The sequence below is a fragment of the Peromyscus californicus genome, unplaced genomic scaffold (genome assembly GCF_007827085.1).
Source record: "Peromyscus californicus insignis strain IS unplaced genomic scaffold, ASM782708v3 Scaffold_8__1_contigs__length_139910024, whole genome shotgun sequence".
Classification (NCBI taxonomy): Eukaryota; Metazoa; Chordata; class Mammalia; order Rodentia; family Cricetidae; genus Peromyscus; species Peromyscus californicus.
This window is the reverse complement of record NW_026294606.1, coordinates 69560294-69582927: the sequence shown is the minus strand read 5'-3', so window position 1 is coordinate 69582927 and position 22634 is coordinate 69560294. Positions and strand designations below refer to the sequence as shown.

Here is a 22634-nt window from a genome sequence, read left to right as displayed (position 1 = left end):
CAAATCTGAGTCCTTCTCCAGGTCACTGGCCTCTTCCTCCTGGGCTCCTTCCTCAGTTTATTACCTTTCTGGGACTTCAACCTCTCCACTAGCCACTCTCTATTTCTGTTCAGTGCTGTTTTCTGTTACGCATAGTGCATTGCTGACTCTGATCCTTGATCCCGTTGAGACCGCCCAGCCCTGCCAGCCCTGGGAGGGTTAGTAGCTCCAGTAGAATGTGTGCCACGAATGTCGCAATTCTTAACACGTCTGAAGTGGAGCCAATGCCGAGTCTCTCAACCACCTAGGAGCTAGGTGAAGGCTCTCATCTGAGCCTTTGTCACCGTGTTCCACCTTCACAACCCAGTAGTTTGTAACACACTCTGTCCCCAAGTCCTCTTTCCTCATTGCTCCCACAGTATGGCTAGAGACCTTTACAAATGGTCCATCACAGTTGGTCAGTCAGCCACAAAAATATGCCACAGGTAAGCTGTCACATTCAGGACAGCCTTCAACACCAGACAAGTACATCGTCCTTCCTACCTTTCCAGCCCTCTGCTTGGCCCTTCCCTAAAGCAATGGCATTTTACCATACAGCATACACTGTGTCCTCCTCCATCCTGAGGGTCCTTCCATTATTTCTTCACCATTCAATTTCACTCACCCAAACATGCCTCCTCCTCTATGAGGCTGCCTCTGATTCTCTCTACAAATTCCCATATGTCCATTTTCTGATGCCTCAATCTCTCTCTCTCTCTCTCTCTCTCTCTCTCTCTCTCTCTCTCTCTCTCTCTCTCTCTCTCACACACACACACACACACACACACACACACACACACACACAGTTAGAGAAATGATACACATCCTCAGTCTCACAGCATCACTGTTAGTGACGTCCTGTAATTCTGCATTAAAACAGGAACCCCGCCCAGGGCTTCTTTTCTGTGTGTTGAATGTTGGTACTATACTTGCCTCCTTACTGCAGTGGTTCTTCTGAAGCCTTCAAACAGAAAGAGCATGCATGACCATTGTGCTTTCGTGTGACACATTTTTTCTGCCCCCCCCCATCTTGTTATGTTTATGGGTGTTTGGTCTGCATGTGTATCTGATGTGCACTACAGGTAGTCCTGGTGCCCAGGAAGGCCAGAAGAGGGCATCAGATCCCCTGGGACTGGAGTTACAGACAGTTGTGTGCCACTATGTGAGTACTGGGAATCGAACTTGGGTCCTCCAACTGAGCCATTTCTCCAGCCCCAGCACTTACATTTTCAATATTATATTACCAAAACCCAAACAAATGACTCTCTAAGGTTAAGAACTATGACAAACTGGTATAGGAAACATCCTGATGGTAGTTGAGATGGTGTTGCTCCATTGCTCTCAACTCCATGAATGCACCTCACTCTGCTATTTCTATATAAGGGGATTGACACGCCTTAAACAGAAAATATTCTGCACAGTTCTGGAAAATAAGAAACCATACTATTAAACTTGGATTCATTTTTTTTTTATTTTGATGTGTCTTGATTTCCATTCCTTGATGGAATCTTAGGATTTCTGGCATTGCTTCCTTTTTCAAGTAAATTCACTAAGATGTAGGCAGCATGTAAGGTCTCTGTATATTCATAGCATGTCTAAAAAAGTTCTACAGTGATATTTTATTTGTGCTGAAATGTGGTGATATTTTATTTGTATGTTAATAAATAAAGTTTGCATGGAGAGCAGAGGAAATTGCAAGCCATTAACACAAAAGTCGGGCAGTGGTAGCACATGCCCTTAATCCAATCACTTGGCAGGCAGGGTCTCTGTGTGTCAAGGTCACACTAGGGAACAGAGCCAAGCATGGTGACACATGCCTTTAATCCCAGTACCAACCATAGAGACGTAGAGGTCTGTACAGACAGGCAGTAACAAGGAACTGAGGTAGCTGAGCTAAAAGCCAATGAGAGGGCAGAACAGCAAGGCAATAAAAGCCTGGGTAGACAGGAAGTCTTGGCATTTTTGTAAGCTACAGAGCTGGTAAGGTAGGTGGTTGGTGGTTCTCACTATTTCCCTGATCTCTAAGGCTTTCACCCCTATATTTGGCTCCATGTTTTTATTTAATAGGACCGCTTAGAAATTCGTCTGCAAAGTTCACTTGTCATTCAAGGGAATTTCACAATCTCTAAGTCTGTGTATTATCTATTCCAGAGACAAGTTTATGAATAAGATCAAAACATCATTCTCTTGCTTCATAGTAGATGACACAGCAGAATTTTGTTGTGTCTTCAGCCAATCCCAAGAGAAGGAGGCATTTTCTAGGAGCCTTGTATCAGTTATACAATATGAATTTGTTAAAAAAATAAGTTGTTTGATAGTTACATTAGTAGATGTTTCATAGATATTTTATGTTCTTCAAACTCAAATCTCACCCTAAGTTCACTGGGTAAGAGCAGGTTTGAGAGGGACTGTAAATAACAAAAATGCTTTGTATTCCAGGACTCAGATGCATCAGAACCTACTGGAGTGAATCAGGTTGCATAAAATTCAGTATGTAACTGGCCATGAACACCTGTGATTGGTATGAGATTTTATTCAGCCTCCACCAGTACCATCGTACATGAATAAAGCTAAAGTCAATTTGACATGGTTTTACCTCTGGCAGTATAAGCAGGGAGAGACTGATGATTAATATTTAATTGCTAACAATGAAATTCTCTTCATTGCCCATCTTTTTGTTTTTCTATGGAAACATAACTGTGGTGGTTTGAATAAGCTCATGTGATTGGGCTCCTTCTGGTGGAACTGTTTGGGAAGGATTAGGCAGTATGGCCTTATTGGAGGAAGTGTGTCACTGGGGATGGACTTTGAGGTTTTCAAAATCTCTGGCTACTCACAGCATGCCTTTTCCCTGTCTCCTATTTGCAGGTCAGGATGTTAAGTTTCAGTTGTTCCTGTCACCATGCTTTGTTCCAGCCTCATAGACTCTAACCCTCTGAAACTGTAAGCTCAATTATACACTTTCTTTTATAAGTTGCCTTGATCATGGTGTTTCTCACAGCAGTAGAAAAGTTAACTAAGTTGCTACCCAAACCTTCAGAGAAGGCAATGCTTCATAGCAGATTTCATTAAAACATAAACTCATGGTTTTGTTTTTATTTTAGACATGAAGAAATTGAGACTCTGAGGGTTCATATTTTTGCTCATAGTCACAAAGCCAGTAAATGAAAAAGCAAAGATGTTGAGAAAAATCAACCTAGTGTCAAAGAATCATTTAAGTAAACAAAACAATTGAATGCTGCTGTCCCTAAGAGGTTTTCTTACCGTGCAAGCTCCTGTAAAACACTTCCCAGACATTGTCACTCTGGCAGGTCATGGATGACTAAATGGTTTGGTCCTCTAGACTCATGCTGCCAGGCTCCTGGAACTGTATTTATTTTTTAGACATTGTTGTGATTTTGATTTGAGATGTTCCTCAAAAGTTCATGGGCTGAAAACTAGTTTCTAATGATAAAATGTTCAGAAATGTGGGTTTGGGAGGTGACTCAATCATGACTACTTTGACTTCTTCAGTGAACTAATCCATGGATGGGTTCATAACTTAATGCTATCTCTATGAGAAAGTGGTAGAAAATTTAGGAAGTAGGACTTAAAAGATGTAGGTCATTGGGGACATGGCTTTGAAGGTTATATCTTGTCCCATATACTTCTGTTTTTCTTACTCTAATTTCTGTGTGCCATTTAAGAGGTGAGCAGCTTTATGCTGTGGGATGGTCTGTATGTCAAATGTGTTGCTGATTGGTCAATGAATAAATCACTGATTGGCAGTGGCCAGGCAGGAAGTATAAGCGGGACTAACAGAGAGGAGACAAGAGAGAACAGGAAGCTGGAAAAGGGGGACACAGCCAGCCGCCATCAGGACAAGGAAGATGTAAAGTACCGGTAAGCCACAAGCCACGTGGCAAGGTATAGACTAATAGAAATGGATTAATTTAAGCTGTAAGAGCAGTTAGCAAGAAGCCTGCCACGGCCATACAGTTTGTAACCAATATAAGTCTCTGTGTTTACTTGATCGGGTTTGAGCGGCTTGGGACTGGCGGGTGAGAGAGATTTGCCCTGACTGTGGGCCAGGCAGGAAAAGTCAAGCAACAGCTTTACTTCACTGCATGCTCCCTGCCATGACATTCTTGCTCACCATAAGCCTCAGAATAATTACTTCAGGTAAGAAAAGTAGAAAACCTTAATTTTTTTTAAATATACACTGTAAAACCTACAGTTGTACCCATAAAATCTTTCCCCTTTTAGTTATTTACTTTGGCATTTTGTCACAGAAATGAAAAGCTAAAACAAACATGTCCATCTTCATTATGTATCACATTTTTACACATTTCATATAATATGTATTTTTCATGCATTGAAAAAATAAAATTAAATTGAATTGATAGTAGCAGTTTAAACTGAAGTTATGCAGAAGGAGAAAAGATGAACCAGTACAAAAATTAGGCAAATTGAACATTATGAAGGAATATCGTATCATATCATGAAAATGTCATACTTTGATTTTATATCTCCTATAAATTCTAGCATACGGAAGCCTCTGAACTATATCTAATGGATATGACATAAACATCTAAGTTTCTGTTTTAGTAAACTTTCTTTAATCATAAGAAGTATATGGGATATTGAACTTATAAAGGCATAAGTCTTCTTATTGGCTCATGGTATGTCTATGACCAGGTAGACCTATTGCTTTTAAGCATCTGGTAGTAATGTTGAGGTGCATGGAAAGGCAACAGCACTAACCTTGCTGGTCCAGGTAACAGGAAAAAAGGAGAGCTCACTCCCAGTGATCTAAAGACATCCCACTAAATTCCACTTTAACTATGTTACTGCCTCCTAATAGCACCACCTTGGAAACCAATTCTTTAACAAATGACCCTTTGAGCATCAAATCGTACAAGCTTGTAGTCAACCTACAACAGTATTCTAATAAATACATTAACATATTCCAACATCTACTTTTTTAAAGAATTGATTAATTTTTGAATAGATGAAGTAATGAGTCAATGAATCTATATAAAACAAAATTTAATAATTAAATTGATGAGTTTGTATTGAGAATCTATTGTTGCTAGGTGTTATGTCTGAAATACAATTATATATCTTTTATTTGATGAAAATATCATTGATCTGGGAAATACAAAAATGTGTATAAAATAAAGAAAATAAATGAACAGGAGATATGGAGCAATGATTGCCTGCTTTTATTCAACCTCTTTATATACTCATACAGACTGAGATACTACCACAAAACAATGCTATATCTTTTATTAAAGAGTTAACTGTTTTTTCCTCATTAACTTTTAGTGCTTAAAAGTTTACACTTTAAGCCAGGTGGTGGTGGTGCATGCCTTTAATCCCAGCACTTGGGAGGCAGAGCCAGGTGGACCTCTGTGAGTTTGAGGCCAGCCTGGGCTACAGAGTGAGTTTCAGGAAAGGTGCAAAGCTACACAGAGAAACCCTGTCTCAAAAAAAAAGTTTACACTTTAGGGAAAACAAAATAGTGAAACAAATTTCAGAGGAAAATAAAAAAAAAGCACAAGAAAAGGTTAAAATATGAAGAGTTGTCTCTGGAGTTGGAGGCCAGTCTGGTCTACAGAGCGAGATTTGGGACAGGCACCAAAACTACAAAGAGAAACCCTGTCTCGAAAAAAAATATGAAGAGTTGTTTCAGATAAGTTAACATATGAATCAAGAAGACAGTTTCTTGTGAACGTCACATGCTGTTTGAGATTTGTATTATGTTAATAGTTACTGAGATTACACTCTAACCAACGAACTAACACAATTAATTCAACAAATAGATATCCTTTTATATATCCAGCTCTATACAGTGTCAAGAGTACAAATTAAGTTTTAAAAGAGTAAAGCAAACATGATTCCTATGCACAAAAACTTATAAATTAATGGAAAGAAAAGTCTACAACATTCAATCAATTATGTTAAGAGCAATAGAACTGAAAACTTTGATGTATTTAACAGGATTTGTCCTTTTGCAAAAAGAATAACAATCAAAATTGGAATCTACCAATTTAAAATACTGGGAAATATAAGATTATCTGTAGATAGATTTGTAACTCCACATTCCCAGTGCAGCAATCCCAGAGTAAAACAGATACAGAACTCATTCTCTCAGAACATATGCATATTAATATTCTTCCCATCAGTGTGATGAAATATCTGAGAAATGAACTTCAAGGAGAAAACCTTTATTCTGGCTCATTGTTTCAGAGGTTTCATTGTCCATTTGCCTGTCCCCACTGCTTTATGGGTCAATGCAAAACAATATATCACTGTGGGAAGGTTGCAAAGAAACTTATTCACTATGTAGTAGCCAGGAAGCAAAAAGAAAGAAAGCAAGGGACCAAAGAACCAATAAACTGTTCATGGACATACCCTTAACTATCTTCATCTCCCAACTCAAACGACCAAGGCTTCAACCATAAGCTTTTTGAAGACATTTATGATCCTAACCATAACACATAGCATTCAATGATTAATGGGCTGATCAGAGGTCAAATACAGTAAGGTTGAGTAAACAGTGAAGTTTAGGACAAACACTGCTCACTCTGGGAAAGTAGGACAGTACAGTCCGAGTTCAGAACAGAGTCAACTGGAGGACATTCTCATACAATGGGAGGGTCCTGCATCCAGAAGAGGAAAGAGATATCAAGCAGATAAAAACATCAGATGTTTGCAGCACACAACTAGTGTGGAGGATGGGAAGAACTTTGAAGAACATTCCAAGAAAAACAAAGACGAGGATAAGAGAGCTCACTCTGAGAACAGCAAAAACAGGAGGCTGAGTATAAGGGAGATGCTCACACCAAATGATCAAGTGTGGACAAGTGGCTCCCACTGAAGACCTTGAAGGAGTCAGTATCACTTATTGGAGTGCAGTTCTAGAGATCTCTCCACAGTTGCTGAAAGCAAGTGTGTTTGAAAGGCAGCCAATAGCATGAATCTAAAAATGTCTTAAAGGTCTAGTCATGGGGAATATTTCCTAGCATTTATCTTTCAGACTCCTAGGAGCTGGTTATACAAATTCCATATGGCTCAAATGTAAATCATTACAGGAAATTAAAATCTTGTCATTTTGTAGACTTTGAAATGTTATTCAAATTTATAAAGCTCAAAAATTGGAAACTACTTTTTAAAAAATAGTTATCCTAGACATCTTGTCCTTCTTCCTGACTTCTGTAATCACATCATTTCTAAATCCATCTTTATTTTTAAAGATTTCTAAGCCCACCTTTATAAATGATGTCTTCCCATCCAGGTACCTACCAGGCTAGGCCCAACCCTGCTGAGCTTCCAAAGTTAGATGACATCTGGTATATTTAGGTTGGGATGGTTTAGACTAAGTGAAGTCTTAATTCCTTACAAATATATTTTTCCAATTTCTTTTGCCCAACCTCTGATTTGTATTTTACATTTTATGTATTGACATTTAAACCCAAGTTATCATGTTATAGAAATTGTGATTAAGAAAACTGCCTAAAATATGTAGAAGGAAGATATAAACAAAAATCTGCCTAAGTGATAAATCTGGAAAAAAAATACATTTTTATTACACAAGAGGAAGACTAGCCAGATTCTATCATTCACCAAAATTTCAAAGAAGGCTTCCTGTCTCTGAAGTCAGTAATTCAGTGAGGTCAGTTCCAGATGGCATATAACCCCAGCAGTTTATAATCAAGTACAAGCATAGGAATTACAGTTTGGATGATACCTGATATAATGATGTGCAAAATATTTTTAGGTGAATACACACACAATTTCACTGTGTCAGAAATCAATTATCCAAATAGCAAAGAAACAAAGAATGAGTGAAAGAATGAAAGAGAAAGAAGGCACAAAACCAAAAACAGGATGAAAGATTACTCTCAGAGGAAGCAGAATTTTAGAAGGAGATTTTGTGGAAAACATGAAGAGGAAGAGGAGGAAGAAGTGATGAGTTTGGACCTGGAAATATAAAGCAGTACTAGACTGGCAAATGTCTTAATCATTACTTTAAATGCAACAAATATTTGTGAAAGCATTTCCAACATCCTGCCTGATGTGCATTTTAGAAATACCTTTCCAGCTGTGAAATGAGTCTGGCATGTGTGTTAATCTTGATTGCTAACTTGTTTGGATTTAGAATCACCTAGGAAATTGGTGAGGCACTCCTTGGGGTATATCTAGGAGGGCCTTTTCAGAGAAGGTTGATTGAGTGGTTATGACTCTACCTGAATGTGGGCTGCATCAACCCATGGCTGTGGAAGCCTAGTTGGGAAAAAAAAGGGGGGTGGGGGAAGAAGAGCCAGCAGGTTGGTACCATTCCCCTTTCTCTGCTTCCGGAATGAAACTTCATGAACTGCTCTACTTCACCACAGCTTCCCCACCATAAAAGACCAAAACCTCTGAAATCATTGGACCAAATAAACCCTTCCTGAATGAAGTTGTTTATGTCAGGTACTGTGGTCACAGTGACAAAAAAATCCAACTGTTACCCCTGGATTACAGCAAGACAATTTTGGAGGCAAGATACACTTGCCTTCAAAAAAATCGGAAGTAACCCAAATAAGGATAGTGGCTGAATCTGAGAATCGAGGCAAGCCATCGGAAGTCCAATTCTAGCACATAGTTTTAAAAACAATCAGCTTCTTAGTGGCTGGGTCTACTGGACAAATGTCTATTCTAAAATCAACTTGACAAAACTGAGATTGCACAAATTTGGCTCCCTGGGTAGAGTTGTTTTGCAATGTCCACACAATGAGACTATCATCTGCAGAACGACTTTGAATCATGCTTGTTTTTAAAAATATCTGAAATGAACAACAGATGTTAAAAAGATAAGGGAGGCAAAACAACAAAGAAGGAAAACCAGCTGTCCAGTTTGACCATTTACTCCTGATTACAGAGCACATAATATGAAGGAGGTGGAGTTGAAGCCATGGTAATGATATAAAGGAGAATTTTGAGCCATTAATTGGAAATATTTGCTATCTAAATAGAATCACAAATGCATTGTCTTTAGAAGGTAGACATGTGTCATTTCTACTTTCTTTTAATATAAATTTCCTATAGAACTGAAATTAACTAATGAGTGAAAAATAAGAAGAATACCAAACTCGAGGTATTTATTATTTTCACCAGACCTACTTATCTGTGTTTGTTGTATGCATGTGTGCATGTGTTGTATGCATTAATGAGTGCACTCTATGCGTGTATGTGTATGAATATGTGTGCGGGGTACACATGCTTAGACATGAATGTGTGTATGTGGTTGCATAGACCCATGAGTTAACATGCAAGATGCCAGAGGTCAACATATTGTCAACTTTAGTTTTTGAGACAGTCTTTCATTGATACTACAGTTTGCCTCGGTATTGGCTAGATAACAAACCAGCCCTCCAGCACTGAGGTTATAGACATGCACCGTTGCTTTTACACGAATGCTATTTATCTAAACTCTGGTCTCACTTTATTCTCCTTCCCAGAACTTACAAAAAGTTTTTCCTATTATAAGAAAATATTTTTATTGGTGTCTACTCATTGTACACAACACTGGGTTCACAGGGATGTTTATATGCAAGTATGGTCATTACCACCCACATATACTGTACTCTTACTTTTCTCCTCTCCCTTCTCCTATTAGGTTCCTTCTTCCTCTAGATACCTTCGCTTTTCTTTTCATGTCATATAGTCATACATAGTTTTATATATCAATATAAAATCTAGAATCAACAAATATGATATCCCACATTAATTTGTCTAAAATGATAATCTCCAATAAGATGTAGGAATCTTTTCTGTGGAACTCTCTGAGTTCAGAGATAGGTTTCTTCAAGGGACACAATATAAATGTCATCATTTCCACCTCTCATTAGACTAGAGTTTGCTCTTCTTTGGGTTAATTCCTGAGTCAGACAGACATAACTTTCTTTGATTGTGCTGTGAATTTGAACTAAATTGTGAGTCCTTCTACATTTCCTAAGAACCACTTGGGAGCAATGGTGAGGTTAATGATGTCATCAGGAAAGAGCACCAGTCCTCCATCTTAGGACATGCTTTCAACATGATCACTGCCATGTGGACACTCTTGAAAATTTCTCATGAGCTGTTGTGGAACTTGTTCTGTCTTTTAGTTGCTATAAGAAAGAAACTGAATATCATTTTCCCAGTTATTTAAAGCTTGAATTTTTAACAAATGACTCCATATTTAACATTACTCCAAACAAAATCCCAGGAATTTTTATTTAGCAAAACCTAAAACACTGATAATATTAAATATTATAAATGGCTATGGGAAAAAACAAACAAACAAACAAACAAACAAAAACAGAAAGCAAACTAAGAGCCTATGAACATAACCAAACATCTGAAGAGCAAGAACAAGAAGAATGGACTTATTCTAAAGCTATAGTAATTAAGACTGTGTGATATCGGCACAGGGATAATTATGAGTTTCCTCCCTGTATCTTTGAAGTTTATTACCTTAGTAGGGATTACCCCAGGAATTATCTTTTATAGCAGAACACTGACTGGCCCAGGAATCTGGGAATACTAGCTCTACATGAAAGATGAGTAACTCTTGCCTGTAACAAGAATAGATATAAGCAAAGACACACAGACGACCACTGCTCACAATAGTACTAATTATCTAGCCATGAACAATTACATAAATCTACAAGCTGAGAATTATCCCCAGAAAAATTACAAATAATTTCCAAAAGTAATAGAAAAATTACATGTCATTTATTACCCAACTCAGCTTTAAACAAAATGGCTTCATAATATACCCATCAAACCTTGCCATATGAACAAATGTAGCTACAATATTTTGATATGATGTTAAAAGCCTCCAAATAATGTTTTTTGATATGAATGAAAGAAATCATGACATCTATGTTAAAACTTAAAATATGTTATAAATCAAATCAGACACAAATTTACAGTCTGAAAGACATATTCTATAATGTTAAATTAGAATGTGAAAAGGAAAAACTAGACAACAAGAATAATCTGGAACAAAAATATAAAGGAGAATTATTTCAGTTTTATATGCCAACTTTATTTTCACAGGTTATAAGGCATTTACAGAACACTGCTAATATATTTTTTAAACCTCTGTGTGTGATGAAAACTCTTGAGTCTACTCCTACTCCAAACAAGAGTAAAATACCAAACTTCAAAGACACAGTGGCAAGTCTCTTAGTTCTATTTTGGATTCTTGGAATTACTAAGTTAAAATGCTAAATTATAAAACAAAAATCAAGAGTGCACATTCTCAAGACATAAGTAGTAAATAGTCAGAATTTAAAAGCAAAATTAGAAGTCAGAACTCCTAAAATAATTGTGCATGTTTGGCATGCATTAGCTCCTATTAATAAGATACAGAAAAGCAATAATTAAGTGATTGAAATTACTTGTATTCAAAAGTTCAGGATAAGTTTTTTTCCCCATCTCAGGACCCCATACGTACTGAGAATATGATTCATTATACCATAAAATCATTTAGCATACACTTGCAGTGAGTGCTTTTGCAGTGTACATTACATTGACGTGATCTGTATAGAGACCTCTCTCAGTTTATTGAAGGAAAGAGCAGAAATGGAGACATGACATTCAAAACAAGGCACATGTAATACCGGGCTTGTGTCCAGTTTGCTGACTATGCTTACGAGAAGGTTAGGAGGTCAAACAAACAAGAGCACATACTAAAGTTTGATGGGGTTGATGGTAGTTTCAACCTTGAGGAGAACGGGGCAAGAATGTGCAAAGGTTTCAGCATGAGCTTTACCCACAATACACCTAAAAGTCTGTCATGTACTGGAAATTTCATACTCAAGAAAGAAAAATTCTACCTGCCTTACATCTACTTCAGGAGAATAAATATTCATTAGTTGTTCAAATTGTAGTTTTGAACAAAGTTGGGTACTTCGATAAACAGATATACAGACACACACCATTTCCACCCCAAAATTGTCACTGCATGCTGAATGCACCACATTCCAACTAAAGAATATTCTATCCTGACCTAAATAATCCACGCACCATACTCATGAAATTACATCAGGTTACTTTAGACTTTTCCTATCATATGATGCCCAAGGAATATGCATAACATTTTGTTTCAAAGATCCAAATTTTTACTCTACTTATCCACAAAGTAACTTCTTAATATCCTCTGTATGTGCTATACTCTTTAGTGTTACTTAGGAGATGAGCCCCTGAGATATACAGATTCTTAAGGAAATGTTTTCATTTAACAAGTAAAAAAAAATAGGTGAGAAAGAAAATGAGTAATAAGATTTCCAAACACTTTAAAGAAACTCTGTGTCTCGGCTTTTGTTGTCTTTTCTTGACGAGATGAAGGGACACTTGCTATGGTAACAGACACAGAAACAGTGACAACAGCAGAGCTATTGTCGCTAGATCTGCATGGGGAGCCAATGGAGGAAGAAATAAATCTGGATTTTAAGTATGCTTAGAACACACTTTGTTGATTTTAAACAAGCTTTCAGATTCTTTTAAATACACAAATATGGATAATCATTTGAGATCGTACTGTCTTTTTCACTAAAGAGTGAAAATTACAAATCACCCAAAGAACAAATGGGAAATGACTTCACTGTCTTTCTAGAAACACAAAGAGGTTTATTCTACATTGGTAGCTTTTCTCTGTCAGTGTCTTGTTAATTAGGCCTGGCCATCCATGACATGTCACTATACAGGGCAGAAGAACCATGCTAACGAAAGCACCCTTACTAGACTGATATTCTATAGTGGTTACATCAGTAGATCAGACTCATTGAATGGGGTCAGAATGAAGGCATACTACATGAACCTCAGTAGAGAAAGACCTTCCAAGATGGAAGGCTCTAGAGATAATTAAAGCTAGGGGGGGGGGGGGGGGGTGTGCAGTGCTCAGAACAAAGGGACAGTTTGGAATTCACCAGATTAAGACTAAGCTGAAAAGCATCTTACTAATGCATCACTGAATGTACTGTGGAAATTTGATAAGATTTGCTTCTTTCTAATTTCCCAAGCAAATACAAGATGGTATTTTAAATGAGAAAAGAATACCTGATACTGAATAATTTAGAAGGGGAAAAAGTTCACTTAATTCTTAGTTCTAGAGACTGAAACTCCTAATAGAGCAGCTTATGCATCTGCATGTGGCTTTTGGACAGGGGTCACTTTACAACACTCTGTTATTGAACTAATCCTGCTCTGGGAAACTACCCCAATCTTCTGAAATACCTAAGTGTTCTTAAAGGGGTTAGCATTTTTTAATGCTGTTTACTTAGGGACCAAATTTCAATGTGTAGTTTGACTGGAACAAGCCACAGGGACAAAGGCAAGTACAGAATAAAGGTAATAAAGCCACAAGGCAGGAAGTATATTAATAGAAATTGGTTAATTTAAGTTATAAGAGCTAATTAGAAACAAGCCTAAGCTATCAGCCAAACTATCATAATTAATAAGAAGTCTCCATTTTGTTATTTGGGAGCTGATTGGCAGGACAGAAAAATCCGTCTACAAATGGCACCCAACATCCAGCCATGTATATCTACATAAGACCTGAGAAAGCTTTAAAAAAGGTTCTTAACACATAGAAACAGAGCCAAACATGGCTTCCGAGTCTTGTGTCTCCTGGTACCTGCCTGTGTGCTTGGGCCACCAGTGTGCCACGAGCTAAGTCATTTGGACAAGAAACTGTCCTTGCCTCAACTGCTGACAATCTGTGTCCAAACTACACCAGCAGGACACAAAGAAAAGGGACTGCCAAACTTTGCCAAGACAGAGTAGGACAGTCCTTCAAAAATTCCTGGTTCAGCCGGGCGGTGGTGGTGCACGCCTTTAATCCCAGCACTCGGGAGGCAGAGCCAGGCGGATCTCTGTGAGTTCGAGGCCAGCCTGGGCTACCAAGTGAGTTCCAGGAAAAGGCGCAAAGCTACACAGAGAAACCCTGTCTCGAAAAAACAACAACAACAAAAAATTCCTGGTTCACAGAAAAGTCTGCCAGATACTCTAGGCCTGTAGGCTAAAGATGGATGCCTCTATGTTGCACAGGATCCTTGGGTGAATCTCCAGGCATCCGGTTGTTTCTGTCACTTCCTTTAGTTGTTTGCTCTGTACTTCCTGTTTACTAAGATAATGTTATATTCTTCTCGGTCTTTGATGGGGTTAAAGATTAGATTCACAGTTATAGTTTTCCTTAGTTATAATAAAAGTAAAATTAGTACAGAGCTTTGGACTCATCAAGATATGATAATAAATGAAGTATTTTCTCTAAATATGTCAAATACAAATGGACTGGACATTGTAACTGTAATTTTTACCTGATAATTGTTCTTATTGTTTATACTTTTATTTTGTTAGAGTTAAAACCTTTCCTTTTTATTTAGACAAAAAGGGGAAATGTGGAATAATCTTTTTGTACACTGTAAAGATTTGTCACTTGGGTTGGTTTAATAAAAGGCTGAACAGCCAATAATGGCTAGGCAGGATTTTCATGGAGAGGATGCTGGGAAGAAGAGCAGAGATCCAGATAGTTGCCAACCAGATGGAGAAGCAACATGGGAATTACGGAATATAGGTAATAAAGTCACAAGGCAGAAAGTAAATTAGTAGAAATGGGTTAATTTAAGTTATAAGAGCTAATTAGAAACAAGGCTAAGCTATCAGGCAAGCTTTCATAATTAATAAGAATTCTCCATATTGTTATTTGGGAGCTGGCTGATGGGACAGAAAAATCCATCCATAGTCCTTAGGACAGCTCAGGTCAAAAACAATTTTCCAAATAACCAATGCTCTCTGGTAGTTTTAATCACCAAATACAGAATGCAGGTTGATCTGTGAGTTAGAGGCCTGCCTGGTCTACAGTGTGCTTTTCAGGACAGTCAAGGCTACACAGAGAAAACCTCTCTGAAAGGACAAACAAACTAAAACAAAAATTTTAAATAGTAATAAAAAATGTAGAAGGCTTAAGGCAAATAGCAATCTGCCAGAGCACTGAGGAAGTTTGGTAGACCTAGATCATATACTCTGCTTTTAAGTCATTATTCTATGAAGCTAGTTTTTAATATCCATTTCCACTTTACTGATTGAAAGCATTTTTATTTTAGGAATCCTTGAAAGTCTCCCAGGGCTGTATTCAGGTCAGTAATCCATCCTGAACTACAGCTCTATGCTGTTCCATTCAGTTCTGCAAGAACTTATTACATGCCTATATGTTACATGCTGTGGCAGGGTCAAAATGATGACAATAAACCCCAGCTGCAGGGACCAGTGGGCTGGACTAATAGGATATATGATAGAGATGCAGCAGTTCAAACAAAATAAAACAAAATAACCAAGAGACAGGCAAAGTCCTGAAAGTGCTCCAAAGGAGGCAATAAGTCAGTGCATTCATTTCTGGGGAAGTATTGCTTGAAATAAGCCAGTAAGAGAAAGCAGAATGTGTTTGGAGGGAGATAAGATTAATGAAAGAAAAAGAACAAGAGAGATGGCAAGATGGTAGGAACATGTGGTTCTCACTCAGGGAACATTTGGTGAGAATTCAAGAATACGGAAGGTGATGGGTAGGGCAGTGGCTCAGGCCTTAAGGTCATGGTCTTCAGAACAAGTGGAAAACAAACTGAAATCTTTAAATCTCAAGATCACAGCTGTAGGTCAATCCGTTTATGCTTAAAAACAGTGTTTCTGTAATAGGAGATAACATTTAGAAAGAAAAAAATGTACATGTTTGCTACATCTCTACAGGGGCCTGTTTGATTCTTGCAGGGAAGAAAGTTACAGTATCTTGCATTTCTAATTTCATTCAAGCATATGCTCAGGGATGAGAACTAGGCTTTGGTAACATTCATTTCTTAATACATAGATAACTTATAAATGATATGATTACAATGATTAAAACCATGTTTCTTATATAAAAATAGTTCTAAGCCTCCATGTAGACATCCATGAAAGAAAATCCTACTGTAGAGCACATTTCTGTGGCAATCCAAATTTACGCAAACTCAAGCTATAAAAATCTTTTTCAATTTCATATGTTAAACATTTTATGAAAATTATGAGTCATTGCTAGAGAAAACTAACATGCTGGTCCAATAATCTGACTTCCTGTGTCCTAATATTTTGTTGTATAGACCAGTGCTAACAGCAACTTTAGCCTTGTAAGTCAACAGGACAACTCACAACAAATGCTCCAAATTAGTAATATCATCAGATCAATTGGCTGAATCCACTGGAAATGAAACATAAAAATAGCCAAACAGAGAAAAAACAGCTAAAATACAAGTAAATGACAGATTAAACATGAACTACATGTCCCTAGAACACAGACTTATTACAAACAGGAATAGGAGAAATTAGTGGTTTCTCTGCCCTCTGGTGGCAGTAAAATCAACCACAGTGTTAGAGAACTAAAAAAGCGTAATAAAAGTCCCTGTTATGAAATCAGATGTTTTTCCTTCGCTAAAATGCCTGTAATAAAAACCCTGACTGCTGCATGCCAACTTTTAACTTCTGAATTATTGTCTGGATATTTGGCTTTCAGACCAGTCATCTTGCAATAGAGAGTAGATTGCTTTTCTTCTGTGACACCTTTCCCTGTGTTATATATTCATTAAGCTAAAACCACTTAATTCCAAGGTGATTTCATAAAACTCCATGTAGAATGTTGTTCAGCTATTTCAGCTTATAGTAAAGTCTCTAAAGGCTTGACAAAATAGTTAATCTCTCCATCCCAGTCCTATGAGAACAATGTTTCTAAGAGTTCCACCAGAAATAGTGAATTCCTACAAAATGCTGGCATATTTTTCTTGTCAGTGTAGGTATGTCATACTCCCCAAAGCCAAAGCTTTCCATAAGCTGGTCAATCTTAACGTGCAATGAATTTCACTCTCCCCAAAGCCTTAAAATAGCAAATTTAACATGGATATCAGTGATTTCTACCCCCATTAATACAAAAGTAAAGCTGCTCTCTCTCTCTCTCTCTCTCTCTCTCTCTCTCTCTCTCTCTCTCTCTCTCTCTCTCTCTCTGTCTCTCTCTTGCTGTCTCTCTCTCGCTATCTCTCTCTCTCTCTCTCTCTCTCTCTCTCTCTCTCTCTCTCTCTCTCTCTCTCTCTCTCTCTCTCTTTGCTGTAAATGCATTATTCACTTCCAGTGCCCAAGAAGTTTTTAAACAAACAACTTGGGATGCTCTTTTGGCATGTGCATGCGCGTCCACACACACACACACACACACACACACACACACACACACACACCTCTCTTTCTTACACATACACATACCCTTTTGCAAAGTTGATTTACATATTCATTTATTCCAAATATGCTCATGGAGATGACTATTTCATCTTCTAAAGTGCTGCATTCTGAAGAAGTAAAGGTATTGTTATTTTTCCAACTAATGAAATGCACCAAGAAAATAAACAGAAGTATAGTGCACTGATATAAGTTATAGTTATACATGGCTAAGAACTTATTATGTCCATTGATGAGGACCATCCTAGGTGACCAAGAAAAATCCAGGGAGTCTTCATTTTTATCTCAGCTTTTATCTTGTTGTCCTCATGATTCCTCCTCTGCTCCCGAACTCACACACACACACACACACACACACACACACACACACACACACACACACACCCCTTCTAACCTTAAATAAGAGCACCGAGAAAGTATCCACTTTCTCTGTTAAAATTTACTCTAGCGGTAGACACACTGCTTGGGCCATTCGATGTGTTTCAAGGTGGTAAAATTTTATTCAAGGTTTTTGTAAGCACTTATCCTCACCTGGAATCCCCAGGTGTCCCTTCAAGACTTCTTTCTGTGACTCATTCAAGGTTGACAGCTGGGTACCTATGCATCCTTTCTAAGGAACCATTTACCACTCTCTCAAATTAAACACCGACATACAAAGCAAGATAGAACAAAAGTGGTTGTTCTAACTAGGAAGTTTTCCTTTCTTTTTCTCTTCAAGTGCCCTTTGCTCTCACCAACTCTGGGAGTCTACAGGACTTCAGGGATTCCTGCCCCGGTGTTTCACCACCCATTGGTTTCTTTACTGATGGGCAGAAATAGGGAGCAAGCTGTAGAGTCGCAGTGGATAGGGTGGTCTGGGGAGACAGCCAGGTTAGCCAGAGTCTCAGCTCATTCTGAAGACGCTGTTCATTGCTACACACCTAGCTAGAGAGGCCACCAGGGTAAGGATTGCAGCCAGTTGCGAGGATTTGGAGGCCCGGGTCAGTGTCAAGGAACCCTAAGGAACCGCTGGCACGTTTGGGCCTGTCTGTGAAGCTGAGAGGCAGAAGACAATGGGGCCAGGGCTGGTCCTCAGAGGCACGCCCGCCCTTATCTTGTCCACCTCCTCTCCATCCCTAAACCCTGCCGCACCTACAACACCCCACATCGTAACCCTACACAGAGATAGCTAGTGGGGATAGCCTGAAGGAAGGATCTGCGGCAACAAGGCGTTTTCTATTGGCAGGGGGAGACCTGCCTTCTCTGGCTGTCATCATATCCCCCATCATCCCTTCCGCGGCCGGCGCAGAGGCTCAGTTTTGCCAGACTTCAAGAAAAGAGAAGCCAGAAAGGAGACAACCTGATATGAACAAGCTTCAGGGCGAGGTATCCACCACAGCTGGCTCTTACACTGGGGCTTCCCTGGCCTACTTGGGGCAGACAGGACCACCCCCTGGCGCCCAGGTGGAGTAAGCACCATAACCTCAGAGAAGTCCTGGTCTCCCAACACCTTCTCCTGGTCAACCCTCTTCCTCCTTTTGGGAAACTCATTTCCCAGAAAAACAACTAGGATAAGTTTCCCAAGGGCAATGCAATTGGTGGGTGTGGGTTGGGAATAGGGGTACCGGGGCACCCGAAGGATCTTCAGCTGCACACAAAAACAATCGAGTAAAGAAAGTGCTTCTTACCAGTGATTTGGTTTCCAGGCTCCGCGTGGGCGAACTGGAATTGGTTGGTTAAGAAGTGACAAAGTAACATAACTCCTGCTGCGGCCAGGTCGGCCCTCGGGAACCTCGCCATGCCGCTGCCTCGACCTCCCTCCCCTGCCCCGCGAGCTTTCCTTGCCGCCCTGGGCTCCGGGGCTCTCCGTGGGGATGGGGCGAACGGCCGAGCTCTGAGGGTGGGTCTCGGGTGGGATCCTCAGGCCTCGGTCAGTTTCGATAGGCTTTCACTCCCAGTAGCAGAGAACAGGGACGAGCGAAGGAGGGGCAGCCCAGCCCTCTCCGAACTTCGGGGGCTCTCTTCTCAACTTGCCACCCTCGCAGCCCTCAGCCGACACGGTACCAGCAAGTGTGGGGAGGAAAGGTCACTTGCAGCCGGGCTGGCAAACTCCCGGGTTCTCGCAAGCAGCGCCACCCGGGCTCCAGGGGACGGTGACTTCCGAGCGCCCGCGACGCGCTCCACTGGGTTCAAAACAGATCTAATTCCACAGCTAGCACCGGTGCCGTGCAGATCCAAGAGGGCGCTGAGCACCGGAGGAACTTTCCCAGACTTAGGACTGGCCCCGGCGGGTTGTTGGGGTTCGCCGGAGAAGGGGGGGGGGCGGTTAGTGGAGGCTGGAGAAACCCCTCCGACAAGTTTTTCTTCTTTGCTTCGCCCAACGCTGGGCGCGCGTCCTCACGGGCAGCCGGAGGGATGGGCAGCCCCTGAGAGAAGAGTCCGGGAAGGTCCGGGCTGCGGTGATCAGAAGAGAGAAGGAGAAAGAGAGAGAGGAGACAAATGTGCTTTTTTAAAGAAAAAGAAAGACGAGGAAAAAGTAAAGCTGCAGCCTGGTGAGAAGGTTAGGGAGGAGATGGCTCCAAACACCGCGGAGCCCCAGGAGTTTGGTGGCAGAGGCGCCGCCGCGCTCCCCCGCGCTCCTGCTCTACACTTTGGGGAGGGAAGGAGGCTTGCCATTTGCCAGATCCGCCGCGGAACCCTCCTCCCTCTTCCCTCCTCCCTCCGCCCTCCCCCTGGTTCCTCCAGGCTTCTCCCACCTTCCTCCTCCCGAAACCAGCAGCCCGCACCGACCTGTCCAATGGCTGAGCTTTTCTTGGGGGCGCCAGAAAAGTCTCCCACAGAGGAAGCCCAGGAAGACTGGCTGGGGGGGAGCCAGAGGGCCACTGCGGCCCCAGGAGCCTCCGGGATCGCGAGGACGGGTACGCGGGGCGGTGGCAGATCCTGATCGCCTGGACGCCATCAGCCCTCCCTGCCCGCGTCCTCTGTAGCGGGGTCAACTCCGCCTGCACCCACCAGGCTCCCCGGGCTTCTGAGTGCCAGCCTCCGGTTGGGGGATGAGGCCCCAAAGGGTGCCCACAATCTCCTGGGTTCGACCTGGGCGCTAAAGGGTTAATAACATTTCATCCCTATCCGAGGGCTGGTTGGGCAACCGTTGGGGTGTGAAAAAAAAGAAAAATCAAACCTGAATCGCTTTGGTTACGAACATTCACCCCCTCCACCCCCATCCCAGCAAAAACCACTCCTACCCCAGACCCTCGCTGAGGGTGGTGGAAGGTGGCTCTGGGCTGCAGGGTCCAGCGGCTGCCACTGCAGTTTGGTAAAGTGTCCGCCTGAGCGAAAGCGAGAGTTTAAAGGAACAGGAGGCCCATTGAATTTCCTATGGGGGCTTTAAAGGGCTTTCACTCGCCACTTTGTTTTTGTTTTTTCAGCTTGGGGATCTGCTTCGGTGTTAACCCCTTCCAGCCCTCTCATCCCCTTACATTTTATTTTGCATACAGTTAACATGGCATCATTGGTGAAAAGAATATGCTCTAAAACACTCCCTGTGCTAGTATTTCGGTTTTCCCACCAGGAGCAATTTGCTTAAGCTTTAAGCCCCAGGTCTCCCGGCATCACATCAGGGGAATTCTATCCTGAAGCTCATAGAAGGTCAAAATTCACCAAGTGGAGTTAATTTTTGTTTAATCATCTCCTAGCTTGAAGAACAGAGGTGTTTCCTGAAGACATAAGGAGAGCTAAATTAACACGCTTGAAAGTGGTCCCGGTTGAATCCAGCCTTGTAGCCTGTTCTTGTCTTTGCCTTTCCATGCTCTGAAGACTTCATGGATGTCATGGATAGATTCCTCAACTTGTCACAAAACCTACTGGAAGTGGGCTGAGATCACTGCAAAATTTGATACAGAGAGTTTGCCTTTCCCCTGAGAAACATAAGCAAATATGTTTTCCCTAAAATAAGACTCATTTCTCCATCACAGAATAACATATACTTGTGAATGTTTAAGTATGCCATGCCTACACCTTTTGTTACCCCAAGATGCTTGACAAATCACGAGCTTTCTCCTGAGTGGGTTGATGTCGCCCCTGCCAACCACACTTAGGAGCTATAATTCTCTTATTTCTGCTCTACCAAGAGTGTTTGAGTTCTAGATTAAATCTCAATCTGAGTACCTAGAATATTTACATGAAGTTTAAAAGTGTAGTCTTCTAATGAAAACTTCATTGGGCATTAATTGATGTTGATTTTGCTTCCTGCACTTGGAACAGCTGACACTTTCCACCTTGACCACCGCCACCAAAAATCCAAGCCAACAGTTAGGACAGAAACCCAGAGAGAAAGTTTCCTCAACCCTTTGCACAACTCCACTTCTCATAATGTCCACAGCTGTAGGGAACCCAGCAAGATCAGAAAGGGTTAGGTCTTGGGTCATAATACAGAAAAACAAAACAAAACAAAACGAAGATCGGTTTCCTCCTTCTCTGAAAAAAAAAAAAAAGCTTCTGTCTCTATCATTTTCATTCTTTTTTCTCTTATTGCTTCTGTCCTTGGCCATGCTTTGCCCTCTTGATGGTAGCTATAAATATACACTTACCAGTTAAAATTGCTACAAACCAAAAGGAATCAAATGTCAGTTTAAGAATAATTCAATCAATTTGCATCTGTTGGTCTCTGTTGGGTATGCTGTTTACTCACAATGCTTTATTCCTATCTGAATCTTATTTTGCAAAGTTGCACATATCTATGTCCACCTCCAGTAGGTTTGTGACCGACTGAGTCTATTGATATGATAGCATCCATGACATCTTCAGAGCATGGAATCACTTGAGCAAGAACCAGCTGGTGAACCTAGAATGCAATATAAAAAAAATGTTACCCAGTTTAGTTCTCTGTTAACCAACAGCTAGAAAAGTATCTCCAAATGAGTAAGAGATTAGCATCTGTGATGATATTCTGCTAGGAACTAAATCAAAAGGGAGACCATTGTAATATATATATAGGTTGTGGTACTTTACTTTAAATCTTTATCAAAAATTATTTGTAAAAATGTATTTTGCCTTCACTTTGTAGCAATATCAAATGAAGAAAATATATGTCACACAAAAATTTGGGGGTGAAATGGCAAGAGTTGACTCCACATATAACTCTGGCTAATTAAAGGAGATATATTGTTTGTCCTTGGTTGTTGGATCTGCCCTAAATGTTTCACCACTGTACAAGTGTGAGTTTCACTTTTTGGTGACCAACTAAGAAACAAACTTTGTAGGGAAAAGTTTCATTATCTTCCACAGACATGAGAGAGGTGTTGTAATATTGGAGTTTGTTTCTAACGACTAAAGTTACAGAGAAGACACAGACATCTCTTACCCACTGGGTTACT

General features: G+C 40.3%; 1 protein-coding gene across 1 annotated transcript in view; it reads right to left on the bottom strand.

Annotated features, from left to right (window-relative positions):
* Plxdc2 (plexin domain containing 2) overlaps positions 1–19856 on the bottom strand; it is a 405253-nt gene extending 385397 nt beyond the window's left edge. Inside the window, exon 1 of the mRNA XM_052727523.1 lies at positions 18948–19856. Within this exon, the coding sequence (XP_052583483.1) occupies positions 18948–19059 (112 nt within the window). The 5' untranslated portion in view covers positions 19060–19856. The remainder of the gene's footprint in view (positions 1–18947) is intronic.
* Positions 19857–22634: the final 2778 nt, after the last annotated feature.